The sequence below is a fragment of the Scyliorhinus torazame genome, chromosome 13, assembly GCF_047496885.1.
Source record: "Scyliorhinus torazame isolate Kashiwa2021f chromosome 13, sScyTor2.1, whole genome shotgun sequence".
NCBI lineage: Eukaryota > Metazoa > Chordata > Chondrichthyes > Carcharhiniformes > Scyliorhinidae > Scyliorhinus > Scyliorhinus torazame.
The window spans coordinates 147560098-147578832 of record NC_092719.1 but is presented as its reverse complement, the minus strand read 5'-3'; the positions used below and the strand labels follow the sequence as shown (position 1 = coordinate 147578832).

At 45.8% G+C, this 18735-nt stretch overlaps 1 protein-coding gene across 20 annotated transcripts in view; it reads right to left on the bottom strand.

The window, feature by feature from the left end:
- The window catches only part of foxp1b (forkhead box P1b), a 739458-nt gene that overhangs the window by 65419 nt on the left and 655304 nt on the right, over positions 1 to 18735 (bottom strand). For 16 of the 20 annotated variants that reach the window (XR_011934140.1, XM_072472250.1, XM_072472248.1 and 13 more), the window contains 3 exons: positions 10710 to 10911; positions 10443 to 10549; positions 9914 to 10015 (listed from right to left, as the gene is read on the bottom strand). Coding sequence is in view for 19 of the 20 variants with exons in the window: in XM_072472250.1 (XP_072328351.1) it covers positions 9914 to 10015; positions 10443 to 10549; positions 10710 to 10911 (411 nt within the window). In the remaining variant the exon portion in view is untranslated. The remainder of the gene's footprint in view (positions 1 to 9913; positions 10016 to 10442; positions 10550 to 10709; positions 10912 to 18735) is intronic. The other 4 variants (XM_072472260.1, XM_072472264.1, XM_072472263.1 and 1 more) reach the window with 1 other exon arrangement.

Here is an 18735-nt window from a genome sequence, read left to right as displayed (position 1 = left end):
GGGGATTCAGATCGCTAGGAGCTGGGGAACCTTGCACAGACTTAATCTGACACGGTTGGTAGAACAAATGGAGGAGGACTTCGAGAGGTGGGACATGCAGCCTCTATCGCTGGCGGGCAGGGTGCAAGCAATTAAGATGATGGTCCTCCCGAGGTTCTTATTTGTATTTCAATGTCTCCCTATACTAATCACCAAGACCTTTTTTAATAAAATAGACAGGAGCATCACGAGCTTCGTGTGGGCAGGGAAAGTTCCGAGAGTAAGGAGGGGGTTCCTTCAGCGTAGTAGGGACAGAGGAGGATTGGCACTACCGAACTTGGGCGATTACTATTGGGCCGCCAATGTGGCAATGATACGTAAATGGATGATGGAGGGTGAGGCAACGGCGTGGAAAAGACTGGAGAGAAAGTCCTGTAAAGGGACGAGTTTAGAGGCGCTGGTGACGGCGCCGCTACCGATCTCACCTAAAAGGTTTACCACGAACCCGGTGGTGGCGGCAACATTGAATATCTGGGGACAGTGGAGGCGACTGAGAGGGGTGCGGGGAGCCCTGGTGGGGTCCCCAATCAGGAACAACCATAGGTTCGCCCCAGGAAGAATGGATGGAGGATTTCAGAGCTGGTACCAGTTGGGAATTAGGAGGGTGGGAGATTTATTTATAGATAGGACTTTTGCGAGCTTGGGAGCATTGGAGGAAAAGTATAAGTTGCCCCGGGGAAATTTCTTGAGATATATGCAGGTGAGGGCGTTTACGAGACAACAGGTGAGGGAATTTCTGTTGCTCCCGACACAGGGGATACAGGACAGGGTGCTTTCAGGGGTGTGGGTCGGAGAGGGCAAGGTGGCAGAGATTTACCGAGAGATGAGGGAAGAGGGGGAGGAGTCGGTGGGCGAACTAAAAGGTAAGTGGGAAGAAGAACTAGGGAGGAGATAGAGGAGGGTATGTGGGCTGTGGGCTGATGCCCTAAGCAGGGTAAATTCCTCTTCCTCATGCGCCAGGCTTAGCCTGATTCAATTTAAGGTGCTACATACAGCACACATAACGGGAGCAAGATTGAGCAGGTTCTTTGGAGTGGAGGACAAATGTGGGAGGTGTGGTGGGAGCCCGGCAAACCACGCACATATGTTTTGGGCGTGCCCCGCACTGGAAGGGTATTGGAAGGGAGTGACGGGAGTGATTTTGCGGGTGGTGAAGGCCCGGGTCAAACCAGGCTGGGGGTTAGCTCTATTTGGAGTTGCGGAAGAGCCGGGAGTGCAGGAGGCGAAAGAGGCCGACGTTGTGGCCTATGCGTCCCTAGTAACCCGGCGCAGGATCCTACTCATGTGGAAGGAGGCAAAACCCCCCGGACTGGAGGCCTGGGTAAATGATATGGCGGGGTTCATTAAACTGGAGCAGATAAAGTTTGCCCTGAGAGGATCGGCTCAAGGGTTCACCAGGCGGTGGCAGCCATTTCTCGACTACCTAGGGGATCGTTAGAGGGAAGACAGATGACCAGCAGCAGCAACCCAGGGGGAAGGGGGGGGGGGGGGGGGGGTTTAGTTTAGTTTAGGTCAAAGATAAAGGGGTTTTGTTACTTGTGTATTGTTAAAAATTTCTGTATTGTTATTGTTGCGTTTGCTTTGTAAGAGGGGGAAAATTGTTGTTTGGGAAAAAAATTTCAATAAAACATATTTTAAAAAAAAGAAACAAGTAACAATTTTGTGGAACTGCATGTGTTAAGGCAGAAAAAAGATGATACTGAAGAACAGCTCCATTCCAGTTTTAATTAATATTAAGGTCAGGGTTGAGCAGCTACTGCATTAAAGCACTGGATGTGAATGAAAAATCTGAATCTTAACTGCCAGTCATACTCAATCTTTCCCTAGAGGGTTCATTATGGCCACTGTGCATTCTGTCATCCTTTCATCTACAAAAGATGATGGACACGGGGCAAACAAGTCCATTTCAGATGGGGTGCCTTCATATGGCGCCTTTTTGTTGATGCTGAAAATGCCAATCCTCAAGAGGAAGGGTCTGCCACAATTGCCGCACATGAAGCTACCATGGGTTGTTGTTTTCAGCTTTGGTGTCTGTTGCCAAGCCGCTGAAGCCACGAGTCATCATGGTGGTTCATGTCAAACAACAGGAGGTGTCACTATTTTTCTCTTTCATCAGCCAGTGACCTCCAGGTGTGACAATCAATGTCTAGGGCCTTCATGTCATACTTGAAAGCATCCTTGAAGTGGAGCTTTGCGCATCGTACTGGTCATCTGGTTCCGGCTACCTGATTATTCAGAAAGACCTTGGGCGTGCGACCGTCCTTCATCCTGGTGATGTGCCCTTGCCAACGAAGACACCTCTATCTGATGAACGCTAATAAAACCTGGGAGCTTTGCCTTGGGAGAGCACGGCTGCATTTGTGATTTTGTCCTGCCAGAATATAGACATAATGCACCGCAAACAGTCAAGGTGGAAATTGTTGAGCTTCTTATTTTGATAGCTGTAATTTGTCTGCGGCCACTGTGTAGCATGTATTAAAACAGGCCAGGGCCACTTCCAGTAATCTCAACTGTACCTTTGGGCAGGTTGACACAAAGAATGACACTAATGACACTTATGGTGGTATATGAAGAGCATATTTTCTTATCCGAGGAAAACTGTATTTTCAAGGGTTGGGTATTGCTAAGGAAGATAAATCTTCCGCATGAAAGGGAAGCTAAATTTTTCTTCTCCGATGTCCTCAGAAATAATTTTAAAGAATTTTCCCTTCCGAAAATGCATCGAAACTGCAGGCACATTATCAGCCACGTAGTTACCTTTTTATTTTCTACCTTAATGCAGGAAAATGAATGCAATTGGAATTGTCTGCTCTATCATGTGCATACTTCCTGACTATAATTTTGAAGGTACAAAATAGCAGAGACATTCTAGGCTTCAAACACCTTAAGTGAGTTAGGTGGAGATTCTGAAACTAGTTACATTGTCAAGCACGACACAACATAAACTTTCCAGGCCTTGTGAAACAAAATAGGGACTTACCCTTCCCTCACAAAAGTCTTTCCATTTGCCCTCATAACCTATTTTGATAAAAACTAATTTATTTGATTCTTCTGCTAATTTGAAGCAAAAGAGCTAATTATAACAGAGACATTTATACAATTCAGCAAAATGTTCTACAAGTATGAGGAATGCCTTTATCTTTATAGTCAATTTCTATTGTGTGTCCATTTTTTTTCTAGCAAAATTGTTCAAGAATTTGGAATGTGTTATGCAATATTATTTAATAATTTTATCTGGTAGCTTTTCTTGGGCACTATCTATGACAATCAGCTTTCGGGCTAAATGTAAGCTAAACGTATGACAGGATTTACTGTAATTAGAATGGGAACAGTTTCTGAATAACAAGTTGCTGTGCAGTTTTGTTGGTTCATTGCATAAATTTTGCATCTTGTTCAAGTAACATTACCTACAGTAATAATGCATATAGTATAAGCAAATGTCCTTTGGGCTGTAAACATGACAAATATGTGTACGCTAGACTAAAATTTAGGCTTCTAAAAAGAACTGTTAAAATGTGTGGTAAGTATGAACTTGTTGCAGATATTCAAAGTGAGTTAGATATTAGATAAGGACAGGACTGGGAATTGCATTATTGTCCATTATGGACGAATAATCTGCCAACACACTTCATAGTTTTGCACATGAGACTACAACTTCAGAAACATTCTGGTGGGTGATTAGCAACTGTGAGTTCTGCAGCTTATCAAGGATGGGATTCAACGACCTCGTGTTGGAGTCGGGAGGAGGTTGTTAAATCTCAAGAGAGGCCTCTCGCGAGATTCACGAAACGTCGCGCGAGATTTAATGGAGAGCGAGGAACAAGATCCACATATGCACATTTAAATGAATAATTAGGCTTGTTTAAATATTCATTCGCTGGATTCTCCCTGGGCCCGGGATTGACCAGCCACGCCTTTGAGACCTCGCCAAGGTACTGGTCCACACAGACGTGGACCAGTCGTAATGGTACCGGGGGGGGGGGGGGAATCCCCAGGCCATTGGCGACCGACGTGGTCGGACATTGGACAGGGCAGTACCCTGGCACTTCTGCTGGCACCTGGGTTATGTAGCACTGCCAGCCTGGCACCTTGGAGGATGGCGGTAGGTTGGGTACTGTGGGAGTGGGGGGGGGGCTTCAGGGTCTGGAAGCCACAGTGGGGTCGGTGAGTGGGATCGAAAGGTCTGCCCTGATCCGCGAGTAGTCTTAGCTTGCCAGTGCAGAAAATTACGTGCGACCTCAATGACTGTTCCCCGCATGGGCCAACAAAAACGGCAAAGTGTCATTGGTTAGCGGGATCGAGCGGCGAGAAGCACCCCACTAAATGAACCCAAAATCGGATGTAGAAATGTTTCGGTTGAATCACGCCCCAAGTATCAGTAATTTTGGGAAAGTATGGAAGAAACAAAGATATCTAACTGTATTATAAAATCAATATCCAGTATTACAGATTTAAGCAATCCCACTGGTCCATTTGGCTAGCAGTTGCCAACTACATGCCACAAAATGAACTACTTTTTCAGGACTTTCTACAGGTTATCATTATAGCATTTTTTCATCCACTTCCATTCACACAGCAAGAGCTATACGTGGATTCAAGGCCAGACTTAGCACAGAGCCAGCAGGAGCCATTATCCTGAATCAAGCACCAAGTCAGCTCTGCATTGGTGGATAGCAGAGTGTTTGGGTCTGATATAAATTAGGGATAAAGGTACCTCATAAACGCAAACTGGCTTTAAAGTCTTCAGGGAAAGTGAGAAGGAAGGTGAGTCAAGGAAGAAATGGAGCAAAAGAAACAGAGACAATCTGTAAGGTGGATATGTGAATAAATCAGATGATCTCCGGGAAAGCATACATCAAGTATATAGAAATGAGAGGAAACAGTCAGACAAAATCAGAAACAAAGATATACAGAAACAGCAATAGCAAGTTTGTTAGAGTCATGCTCGAAAAATAGAGAAACGCAAAGAGTAAAAATATAAAATTGGAGGACAGGCAGAAAGGCAAAAAACAGGATTTTCCAGCCCCCACACAGCAGGTTTTCCCCACTGTGGATGTGGCGAGACACTGGCCGCTGGTGAGATCTTCTGGCCCTGCCGAAGCTTAAGGGCTTTGGAGTGGCTGACCTGCCCCGCCGCTGGGGGACCCGCCGTGAGGGGTTGACTTCAGCAGGACTGGTGGGTCCTGCTGGTGGGAGAGGCTGGAAAATCCAGCCCAATGAATTAGAAATTGCAGGGCACAGAGAAAAATAGTTAGAGCCAGTGTTGTTATGAGTAGGTATATACTCTTTGACGTACTCTGATTTATTTTCTAGGGGGCCTGGGAACATGACCCGACCAGAAAAATCGCTTTCTTGCATTTCCAGGAACTTAGGAATAAATATATAGTCCAACAATTGCACACTACTTTATGATGTGCAAAAACACACCAAAGCAGATTTGTTGGATCAGTGAGAAATAGCCGAGCTATAAGGCAGTCAACCTGACAATCTGCAGTCAGCCAGCTACCAGAAGTCATCAGTCTCTAAAAGCCACCTATCCACAAACATTCTACAATGACAAGGAGCTAGTCATTCACAACCAGCAGTTTGTTGCTCATTGGGGGCAGAGCTATGATACTTTAGGCTATGAGTGTAGGGCAGTGGAATCAGCATCAATGCCAGAAAAATATATGGCAGAGCTGTTTACTGTATTAGTTTATCTTTAGATCTTTCAGTAAACAATATGTACATGAGGGGGGGGCCTTGAAGTTCAGGGTCACCACAATCTGTGGTCTGTAGTGTGGCCATGTGAACTGATGCCTCTATTGGTAATAACTCCTTTATGTTCAAGCTCATTTGAGAGAAGTATGTGCTCTGGAACTTAAAAATAAAATTGAGGAATTACATTAAGTTAATATATTAGGACAACAAACAGTTACCAATTTTACTTGATGTAGTCTCCTTGATGGATGTCTTTAACTGACTTTGCTTAATTTTGAGTATGTAACACAAAAGCTATACTACTTGTGAAAATATTTCACTTAAAGTGCCCTTTTTGTTGACCTCAGATGCTTGCAGCTCTGCAAATGGGTATTGAGCTCATAGAAAGAGATAAATGAAAGCTTTATCCAAGTACACAAACTATACGTTCTGCACTGACATGATGGGTCAGATCTTCCAATGCCAACAGCTGTGAATGCTGAGGAGTCCGGTTTACAATCCATCGGAAGTCCTGGTGTGCTCATAAATGCTCTAATGCCTCTGAAGTTAAAACGTCCGACAGGTTTAATTACACTGCCTGGGACCCTCCTCAAATTTCCCTTAACTGGTCTGTGTCAGAGACCTGGGTTAGGTACGTGCTACTTACCCATATACTGACCCAAGAATTGTTACACTGTTTAATCTCTATTTTAGCTTAGTGATTAAAAGTATAATTCAACCCACCACTCCCCACACAGCCAACCACCTCCCTGACCCGACTACTCACCCCATTGCACCCCTACTAACCTGACTGCCCACACCCTCGACACAACTGCCCACCCCCATACAATGCTGCCCACACTCCTCTGATCCAACAGTCCACACTGCACCCCCAACACAAATGCCAACCCCCTCCGACCTGACTTCTCATCATCTCGCAACTCAACTTCCTACACACATACTGACCTGTCTTCACACATTCCACTGACCAGACTTCCCACCCGCCCCACCACCCGACTGGCCACACCTCTGGCCAAACTGCCCACACGCCCCAGACCGGACTGCCCACACGCCCCTGACCCGACTGCCCACACGCCTCTGACCCGACTGCCCACACGCCCCTGACCCGACTGCCCACACGCCTCTGCCCCACACCCTCGACACAACTGCCCACCCCCATACAATGCTGCCCACACTCCTCTGATCCTACAGTCCACACTGCACCCCGAACACAAATGCCAACCCCCTCCGACCTGACTTCTCATCATCTCGCAACTCAACTTCCTACACACATACTGACCTGTCTTCACACATTCCACTGACCAGACTTCCCACCCGCCCCACCGCCCGACTGGCCACACCTCTGGCCAAACTGCCCACACGCCCCAGACCGGACTGCCCACACGCCCCTGACCCGACTGCCCACACGCCTCTGACCCGACTGCCCACACGCCCCGGACCCGACTGCCCACACGCCCCGGACCGGACTGCCCACACGCCCCGGACCGGACTGCCCACACGCCCCTGACCCGACTGCCCACACGCCCCTGACCCGACTGCCCACACGCCCCTGACCTGACTGCCCACACGCCCCTGACCTGACTGCCCACACGCCCCTGACCCGACTGCCCACACACCCCTGACCCGACTGCCCACACGCCCCTGACCCGACTGCCCACACGCCCCTGACCCGACTGCCCACACGCCCCTGACCCGACTGCCCACACGCCCCTGACCGGACTGCCCACACGCCCCTGACCTGACTGCCCACACGCCCCTGACCAGACTGCCCACACGCCTGACCCAATTGCCCACACGCCTCTGACCCGACTGCCCACATGCCCCTGACCCGACTGCCCACACGCCCCTGACCCGACTGCCCACACGCCGCTGACCCGACTGCCCACATGCCCCTGACCTGACTGCCCACACACCTGACCCAATTGCCTACACGCCTCTGACCCGACTGCCCACATGCCCCTGACCCGACTGCCCACATGCCCCTGACCTGACTGCCCACATGCCTGACCCAATTGCCCACATGCCCCTGACCCGACTGCCCACATGCCCCTGACCCGACTGCCCACATGCCCCTGACCCGACTGCCCACATGCCCCTGACCTGACTGCCCACATGCCCCTGACCCGACTGCCCACATGCCCCTGACCTGACTGCCCACATGCCCCTGACCTGACTGCCCACATGCCCCTGACCCGACTGCCCACACGCCCCGACCCGACTGCCCACATGCCCCTGACCTGACTGCCCACATGCCCCTGACCCGACTGCCCACACGCCCCTGACCTGACTGCCCACATGCCCCTGACCCGACTGCCCACATGCCCCTGACCTGACTGCCCACATGCCCCTGACCCGACTGCCCACACGCCCCGACCCGACTGCCCACACGCCCCTGACCGGACTGCCCACATGCCCCTGACCCGACTGCCCACACGCCCCTGACCGGACTGCCCACATGCCCCTGACCCGACTGCCCACATGCCCCTGACCGGACTGCCCACATGCCCCTGACCCGACTGCCCACACGCCCCGACCCGACTGCCCACACGCCCCGACCCGACTGCCCACACGCCCCTGACCGGACTGCCCACATGCCCCTGACCTGACTGCCCACACGCCCCTGACCCGACTGCCCACACGCCCCGACCCGAATGCCCACACGCCCCTGACCCGACTACCCACATGCCCCTGACCCGGCTGCCCACACGCCCCTGACCCGGTGCCCACACACCCCTGACCCGACTGCCGACACGCCCCTGATCTGACTGCCCACATGCCCCTGACCTGACTGCCCACATGCCCCTGACCCAACTGCCCACACGCCCCGCCCCGACTGCCCACACACCCCTGACCCGACTGCCCACACGCCCCTGAGCCGACTGCCCACACACCCCGCCCCGACTGCCCACATCCCCTGACCCGACTGCCCACATGCCCCTGACCCGACTGCCCACACGCCCCGCCCCGACTGCCCACACGCCCCTGACCCGGCTGCCCACACGCCCCTGACCCGGCTGCCCACACGGCCCTGACCCGACTGCCCACACACCCCTGACCCGACTGCCCACACGCCCCTGACCCGACTGCCCACACGCCCCTAACCCAACTGCCCACACGCCCCTGACCCAACTGCCCACACGCCCCTGACCGTACTGTCCACACGCCCGTGACCCGGCTGCTCACACGCCTCTGACCCAACTGCCTATCCCCTGACATAACTGCTCACCCGCTGACAGCTTACCTTCCCCATGACTCAACTGCCCATCCATCCCAAGACCTTATTGCCCACCCTCCCCTGCCCTGACTATCCACCCCACTGACATGACAGCCCACACTGCACCCTTATCTGACTACCCATCCTCACAGAACCCGCTTCAACCCCACGACTGCCAGCCCCTCACCCTACCACTGAAAACCTTCTTTAAATACTCACCCAAGCACAGCAGCTGATATTGTAAAAGGGAGATGTGGATTGGGGGGGCCGGGGGGGGAGGAGGAGGAGGAGGAGGAGAGAGCTCTTTTCACTGCTCCTGTTTGTCATTTCTCTCGGTGGATGGCTGAGCTGTTGCAGCCAGGAATGGCATTCCGGACTGCAACATAAAAAGGAAAGGGCGCAGTGATCGCAGTCAGCAGCAATCGCCCCAGCATTGTCGCTGACTGGAAGATTTGATATCTTCTTTCTTTATTCTACAGATTCCAGCTGAGCAGGCTCAGCTCCAACACTTGTGGCAAGCACAGACTATGGAATGAACTATGGTATGTGAAAGGACATGAAACACAAGGACAAAGACTGCACCTTCTGTTTGCATTGCAAGGCAAACAGCCATTCTTTCATCTAATTAGTGGATCAAGCCTGAACATTTGCAGCACATTTAGTTCAGATGGCAGGATGATTATCTACTATAGCTGTGTACTAGCAATGTTGCATGTTTATTATATGCAAAATACAATAAAGACACAGGCGAAAACATCTATTGTAGTTTCCTTCATCATAGTGTATAGATTAAAGGAATTCAATTGTGAGTCACAGCTTGGATCACAGAAAATTTGTGGCAAATACCCCAAAGTCAGATGCAATGTCGTGTTTACTTTGAACAAGAGAATAGCTGGGATTCTTATTTTAACACAAGGAACTCGTTTGGAACATTTTCTTTTTTTAATTATAATTAATTACCTTCCATGTAGCTGCATTGCGTCTGAAGTAGGCAAACATTCGTGTAAACCAGTTATATATTTCATTTAGTGTTAGCTGCTTTTCTGGAGATTCAAGAATTGCCTGAGACAAAAATACAGTTTGTGATATGACAATCATAGATGTTTCTTTTAATTAACAGGAGTATATAAACTTGAGGAAGAAATTCGTATTCTTAAAATTATCTTATTTCAACACTAAGTGTGTGTTAATGTGGATAAAGAAAAATGTGTATTATGACAGAGATAATGGACCTTGACTAGATAATTTTCATAATTACCAAATTAATTTTCTTATAATTATGCATTTCTATTAAAGCAAAAACTACAGTAAGATGCACAATACTTAGAGGTGCTTCAACATTTTCCGCACCAAGTCATCGTAATAACTTATGATTTGTTGTTTATCAATTTACAAATCAGCTTTCGTGGGTTTTAAGTGTTTGACAAAATTGTGTTCTTACTTAAGTGTATGAATGTCAAGATTTCAGAAATTGAAGAGCTGTACTCACCTGCCTTATTAATGAAGCATATGTGAAGGGAGGTCTAACATCTGCATTCTTGTAGAACTCTTGATTTTGAGCAATGTCTGTAAATAGGCCCAAACTTCTGTTAAAGTCTAATGTATTGGGGAAAAAACAAATGGTTCTAAAGTAGCTGCACACAAAATTATTACAGCTAATTCATTCCATTATAATTTTAAAAGTAATCTTTCATCAGCTAATAATTGCAAAGTAAAAGCTGAATACATCAATAACTTCTGGAATAAAAGGTCCTACCTGATGATATTGGCACATTGTACTTGTCTGGGTACCGTCTCCGGATGGGTCCCATGCTATGCATGCTGGTTGGGGTGATAACAGAGGGTCCCTGTGTGACAGGGGTAATGGGGGCTGTTGGTGTTGTAGGGGTGTGAGGTAAGCTCTGTGGCGATGCCTCGGATGCAGTCTTTGATAACGTGACATTCGATACCAAGTTCAGCTACGAAGATAGATTGAAGGTGAGATTTGGGTAATGGCGGAAAAAAAGGAGAAAGGGGAAAGCTTTAACAGGCTTGACAAATAACAGTGTGAATCACACCTACCACTGTGCTGCCACTAATAAGCTGCAGAGGAAGCAGACAATCTCAGCTAATTAAAAGATGAAATTGTATTGAAAGGACTCTAATTAAGAGATGCTTATGGAGGTGATCTAATGATTAAACGCTGCATCAAACTGACCCCATCATCAGCCTATAGTGACACAAGATGTCTGAAGACTTTTTTTAACGAAACAGTAATTTTTTTTGAGGAGGCAGAGATATTCGCAATAATAGCTATGAGGTAAATTAATTAAAGTGGAGCTCTGAAGCCAGAGTGGCTGTAAGCAGCTGTTCTGTTCTAGCTTGCAGTTGCAGCTATTCCAAACCAGCTCCAAATCTCAACAGAGGTACTCCAGTCAACTGGAAAATTTCTGACTGACCTCTGCTCTTGCTATTAATTTGGAGGAAAACTAATGACACAAATACATATTCCCACAAAATTGTTCTAATTGCTAATTTGCCAAAGGAACAGAGTTTCCAAATTAAATATGACTGCAGTCGGTGGAAAAGAAAGCACCAATCCGGGCATCATGGGGAAAGGTGTTTCATCTATGACAATCACTTGTGAATTGCGTTAACAAATTAATGGAATGTCAACTCTGTCAATTGCTTTGGAAGTGTCACTTTTCAATTTTTTTTTGATAACGGCATCAATTACTGCTGATGAGATTCAGCCTGCTGTAGCAATGGAGGCAGAAGGGTTCAGGTGAAAAGTGTATCACCCATGTTTAACACCTCACCCTTCTGCACCTCCTTGTTCACAAGTTCTCCAATTACCAGAGTCCTGCTAATCGTCATTATCTGGAGGTTATGCACTTGCTTACTTTAAAACACCACACAATTACAGAATTCCATCACAGATCAGCCCTATTAAATAACCTTTCCAAACACAAGTGAAGAACTATAAAGGCAAACAGACATGGTTTAGTTTAGTAATTTTCAAGCCATTCGATTTTCTTTTAGATCGCTTGGTTCACAGCACAGTAAATAAAATTTTAATCACAAGCCTTGTCCTCTATCAAATATTAAGAGAAGGGAAGCATGATGTAATTATATAAGCTTGAGATTTGTTATCTACAAAAACAAACAAAAATAGTTTTCATAACATGCTTTAAAGAATCTAATGCATATTTAAATAAGGACAAAAGGTGTATTTTTTTTAAACACAATATCTACATTCCCGAATAAAGGAATAAGTATTCCCTAATAAAGGAATAAGTAATGTGTTGTCAGTACAATATGATGTTGTGTTCACCGATATAATCTAAAAGTATTAGGTTATTTCAAAAAGTGTCATGGAAAAAGCTGTGACAAAATGGGCATGTGCAGCAGCACTCCCTCACTTCAAACACCTAATATACTTTAACCTAATATCTAAAAAATAGGATATCACCTTTTAACAATAGTTAAGGATGCTTGTTTTTTTACTTCAATTAGCTCCGGGTTAAATGCCAAGGCTTTTAAAAAAAATTACTGTGGACAGCCAGGAAACTGGAGCACTGCCTCATCCTCTTGCTATTTTCATGATTTTTAGCAGCGCCACTTACTTTTGGCTGAGTTTGACATTAATATTTATTTTCTTTTACAATATTCTTACTAAATCTTTAAAATGAGACAGTTCTTTAAACAAAACTGGTCACTATTTTTTTTTTAAAAACAGAATTTCTAAGCGGTATGAATCACATTTCAAATTAACTATCTTTAGAATGTTGCTTTGAAAGCAGTTTCCACCAGAATTATTTATTTTAACTCCTGCTCAGGTATTTCCCATATCACACCTTTTTCCACCAGTTTAGCAAATTTAATATAGAAATGAATGAACCTTCAAGACAGCATTCACTGCACATTGCTTCCTGCAGCTGCAGCAGCTCCCTGAGACAAGCATTAATTGTTATATTGATCACCGTCTCGGTGTTCTGAACAGGTTTAGAAGTACTGTTCATAAATCCTTGGCAAGTATGTTTTACCCTTTGCTATAGATGCTACTTTTACTATTTTAAAAAAAAAATAATATTTATTGAAGTTTTCACAAAATATCAACAACAAAATGAAAAAGGAACCCATTAGAATTAAATACAAAACAAAATAAAACAACCCGGTGCCCCCCTCCCCCCTATACATAAATAACAAATTAACACCCCGAATTAACACATAGCAAACATAGCAAATATATACACCCCCTCAGATCCCCCAGTATAGACAAACAAAAATAAAATAGATCCCCCCCCCCGCCTCCGGGTTTCTGCTGCTGCTGACCATTGTCTACCGTTCTGCCAGGAAGTTCAAGAACGGCTGCCACCACCTGAAAAACCCTTGCACCGATCCCCTTAAGGCAAATTTCACCCTCTCCAATTTAATAAACCCCGCCATATCGTTGATCCAGGATTCCACGCTTGGGGGCCTCGCATCCTTCCAATAAAGAAGAATCCTTCGCTGGGCTACCAGGGACGCAAAGGCCAGAATACCGGCCTCTTTCGCCTCCTGCACTCCCGGCTCCCCTGCAACCCCAAATATTGCGAGCCCTCAGCCCGGTTTGACCCTGGATCCTACCACCCTCGACACCGTCCTTGCTACGCCCTTCCAAAACTCCTCCAGCGCTGTGCATGCCCAGAACATATGGGTGTGGTTTGCTGGGCTCCCTGAGCACCGAACACACCTGTCCTCACCCCCCAAAAAATCGGCTCATCCTTGTCCCGGTCATGTGTACCCTGTGCAGCACCTTAAACTGTCTGAGGCTGAGCCTCACACACGAAGAGGAAGAGGAAGATGCCCTCCCAAGGGCATCTGCCCACGTCCCCTCCTCGATCTCCTCTCCCAACTCCTCCTCCCACTTACCTTTCAACTCCACCACTGAGGCCTCCTCCTCCTCCTGCATCACCCCTCTCCAACGCCGCCCCCCCCCCCCCCCCTCCGAGAGCACCCTGACCTGTACCGTGCGTGGCAGCAGCAGCGGGAATTCCATCACTTGCCGCCTGGCAAACGCCCTTACCTGTAGATACCTAAAGGTGACTACTTTTACTATTAACCATGTAAAATGAGAAATGTATAACAGTTCATGGAAACATCTTATAAAGTGCGAAGTTAATTTTGGTTTATCTGTAAACTGCCAGATTGAATAAAGTAGTAATTGCAAACTGCAATCCCTTAACAACAAAAATTGGCATTCTCAGCTTCCTTTAAAAGGTAGCACTTAATGATGCATAATTCTGCTAATAAACAGTATGCTCACATTCTGACATCTGTTACCCAGCACAATGATTAATCATCAGAGGCCACTTCTCCTTGATAATTAGACAATATTAATATTTATCAATTGCATGGGTTATTCTCTTCAAAATCAGAAAATAATTACCCAGTTACCAAGCATGCAAACTGAAACTCACTGACAATGGAACGCAGGTTAACTATCGATACATTTTGTGTTGGGATGCCAATTGAAATTGCTACATAAACTTCAATTTTGCAAAGCAAAATATTTATAACAAAACAATACGTGTGCTCCATTGATACCCTGAACTGTTACTGCCAAGTGTTTGGCACTCCTATTTACAGTCTTTTGACGTAAAAAAGCAATGAAATCCAGACATCATTCAGTGTCTGGTATATTTTTTGTATGTTGACTAGAATTTATAATGTTGAGGGCTTATTTTAATCCTTACTCTGGAGATAAAGAAAAGATATGAAATAAGTACAGGCTTAAAACGTAATCACTATTACACGTGAGTAAGATCTTTAAAAATCCTAATACAATGGTACAGCCAATCTGTGCTTTTGACAATGGAAAAGCTTAGGCTGAATGGCTATTGTTTCTCTATGTTAGAAATTCCATTCTTTGAGAGCTACCAAGAGTATGTAACATTATGCCGTATATATGGTTGTTTTATTTCCAGTGGTGTATGACTTGCACTGATCATTCCTGCTGGAACTATTTTTTCAACACTCATGTCATATGTCATTAATAGGCTGTCATTCAAATCACTGCTCAATTCCTAAAATGAGCCAGAAAACAGTTCTGAATCTTGAAACTTGTCTCTTTCTTAAATTCACTTGGCTTGGTTGGGTGAGCTAACAACATCTCTCAACCAAACCAATAAAAAAAGCACCACTATGTAACGGAATACTTATCTTTCATGGGAAGAAGATAGGGAAATTGGGAGGACCTGACGCCAAACTGTCTTACGTTTCTGGCTGAAGTCACTAGCAGTTGGTTCAAACAAAATGCAATATTATCTTTGAAAACATTAACTATCATTTATACAAAGTCCATTTTAAAACAGAATTATAATGGCCCCATAGTACCAAGTGGCCTGTGATAATGTAGGTAACATCTAACATATGTAGATTTTATTGTAGAAAAATGTAACTATTCTGAGGTAGCATGTCTACCCAGTGAAGAATTTGCAATGGATTCCTTATAGCTATTTTTGAAATGTCACAGGAGAGTTTATTTTTTTCACCCTGTACATTTAACTCCTCAGTGTCACACTTACTCAGTTATTCCCCAACTGGGCATTTTAATAAACTAGCATTATCATATCTGAACAATATGAAAAGTGCTGAAGTGATTGTGATAGGACCACCTACCCAGACCATAGCAATCACTGATTGGGATTGTTTAGCAGTTACCCTATAATGTACATATTTCCCTTGACAATACTGCTGGTGTTCTGCCAGCTAAAATCATTTATACATTCCATTTGTGATCTTGGGTAGTTTCAATTTAGAAATAGAACAGCACTCACTCAAAACTTAAATATATACATGGCAACCTAGAAATCTAGCAAAAGCAGGCAAAAAGCCTTTAAAACAAAAAAGCTGACAAAGCCTTGGTAAAGCTGACAAATGTTTAAAAATTGCTCTGTATATAAGCCTATGAAATTTTAAAAAACATAGAACTGCAGAGAGGCATAGCCAACATTCAATTCTTAGCAATCAAGAAAAAAAAATGTGTGGAAGTAAAAAGAGTACAAAAATAGTGAGTGCACACCACCCCCAGAAAAAACGAATTTTGGTAGTTTATTTGATACATTTTCTAAGGTATTTAAAATCTATACTGAACATAGACATGATAATTTTAAATCCAAAGCAAAGAGATGCTGGCTAGATTTTAATGAAAGTGATTTTCTATTTGCCACTTAGGGAATATGTCTTTATTACTCCAGTAATACCCCAGATTTTCATTCCCTGCTCTGTGAACCCGATCTTGTAAAAATGGCCGCCCTTTGTTGGGATTTTCATTCTGGGGGGCGTGGGCTGGTTTGGAAGTTGGGCCTGTCACTCCCGGAACAAATGCAGAGGCTGTCAGGTGCGAAGACGGCTGGGCAAAAGTCGCACCTCTGTGCTTTGGTGCTTTGAATGACTTAAAAGGATTAAAACAAGATATAGTCCTACAACCCACACACTTTGATCCTCCATAGACTCCCCATGTGCCACCCATGACAACCTTTGCCAACACAAACCACCACACCCCCTATGCCAACCCTATGCCCCTCTATCCATACCTCATGATCCCTCATATCCCCTGTCCCCCACACCTTCATGGGCTTTATATCCCCATTACTAACTTAGTTCCAATTAACGTTCCCCACGCACCACCCTTTGCCCATAGTTCCTTGACAGCTTTGACATTTCATTGACAGCTCTGAGACGGATCCTTGATGATTTGACAGTTCCTTGCCAGCTTTGACAGTTGCAAGGTTTCTGCCAGTCGATGGTGAAAATCCCAGAAATTGCTAGAAATTCTACCTCCCACTCCTTTGACCGAGCATTTCCTTTTTTGGGGGGCAGGGCTGTATTCAGGCCGGTGTTCAAGCATGTATGGTTTACAGAAGCAGCTGGCCATTTAAATCTGGGCTATTGTTCTCTTGGGAAAGAAAATGATTCTCTCCATGTTTAAAACAATGATATGCAAGATTAAATGTTGATTTATTGACCAACTAATCATTGCAATCACCTCCACACCATCACTTCTTTGGGGTGGGCACAAAGGGATGTTCTTGTCAAATAATTATTTTTGTTAAATGCACTTTTGTCAGTTTAAATAAGATTGCATAAAACGCAATTAAAAATCTAAAATAGTGAAATTTGAAAAAAGCTACAATCATTGCCACTCTAACTTCCAAAATGCCACTTCCAGTTAAAATTCCACCAGGCTGCAGTCTCAAGGTTCTGAGACTGGCTTTGGTCCTAGCTGTAGTCGAGGCCATAAGATATGTCTTGCAATGATCTATGAGGTTCAGTTCAGTGCATTCAGTGCAGGGTAGATTAAAATTCCCCAAATCAGAAGTTAGTCAAATAGATATTGGTCAGTTTGAAGGCTATTAGGCACAAACGTCCAAATATCTGGAAAAGATCCTTGTGGCTGAAGTTGTCCCAAATGGTTTAAAGCACCTACCAGATGCAGCTATCCACAATCTGGAGAAATTCAATGTATGTCACTTTGAAAACAAAATTTGGTTACCCAGCAGCCAAACCTTTCAGCACAATGTGTGACATTTGGTACCAAAACGATGTCTGCACCATGCACAAACACAATTCTGGTGCAGCTGGTCCTGGATGCCATTTGGTTGGTTGTTAGCCCAGACACTAGGAGCATGCGCTGGAATTCTGCAGTATGGTTAGATTGCGAGATCAGGTAGAGTGCAACACTGGTTTGGCCCGACCTGAACCACTCCAGTTAACACCTAATTTACCCTCTCACTGCTGCATTAATGCTGGATCTTGGGCCCACAAGTATGGTAAAGGAGCTGGCCACCATTTCTTTGCTGGAACAGATGAACTCCAAGCTCGGTGTAAAGCACTGTGCAAGGTTCATACTGGACTCCATGTTCTTTGGAGATGGCTGTAGGCTCTCTAGCAAGCCTGCCGATGCACCTGCCATTTGTCTGAGCATACCCATCTGCTCATTCCTGTACCCTATGCCATCAACATCCTCATCTGAGTTTGACAGCAGAAATTGTGCCAAACCCACCCTCTGGATACCATCTCTCTGCTTTGGCTGCAGGGTGGCTTGTTGCCTGTAGATCCTGCCTCTCTATTTTATTCTCTAAAGTATGTGCAGTGTCAGCATCGGAGTTCATAGCTGTGAGTGTCTTGTACCACTTCCACTTCATGCTCCTGTACCACTGCCTAGTCAGGTGGCAGTTCTAGGGTATCTGAAAGGAGAAAGGCATGAGAATAAGGCTGTAGTGAGGGGAAGAGTACATTTAGACCCTCTGCAATGTATAAATCTGTAGAGATTATTAGTTTGCAGGGGTGGGGGGGGGGGGGGGGGGGGGGGGGGGGAGAGAGAACAGTGGGATCTGGAGGAGGAGGATTAGGTATGAGTATACCATCACCGCCAGTATTTTTAATTCCATCACTAGCCATGGCACCAGATGTATCACCCCAATGACAGAAAGCACCGTCACCTCAATCAGGATAAGGACATGCAGCTGAGCTTGCCCCCCCCCCCCCCCCCCCCCCCCCCCCCCCCCCCCCGCCCCGCTGCTGCCTGTGCTTGGGTCTTACTTTGTCCTGCAAAAGAGAGAGGGGAAAGTGTGTTGTTGATTGAGTCTGTTTGGGTCATATGTCTGTTATAGTGGAATAGTTGACAATATGTGCACCCTGTTGAAAGTTGATGTGAGGCAGCGCTAAGCATGTAATGATGAGGATAAGCCAGATGGTCATGTTTGGCACAGGGAATGTTGGTAGGTGAGTGAAGGAGGTAGGCTGGTATGGTGTCT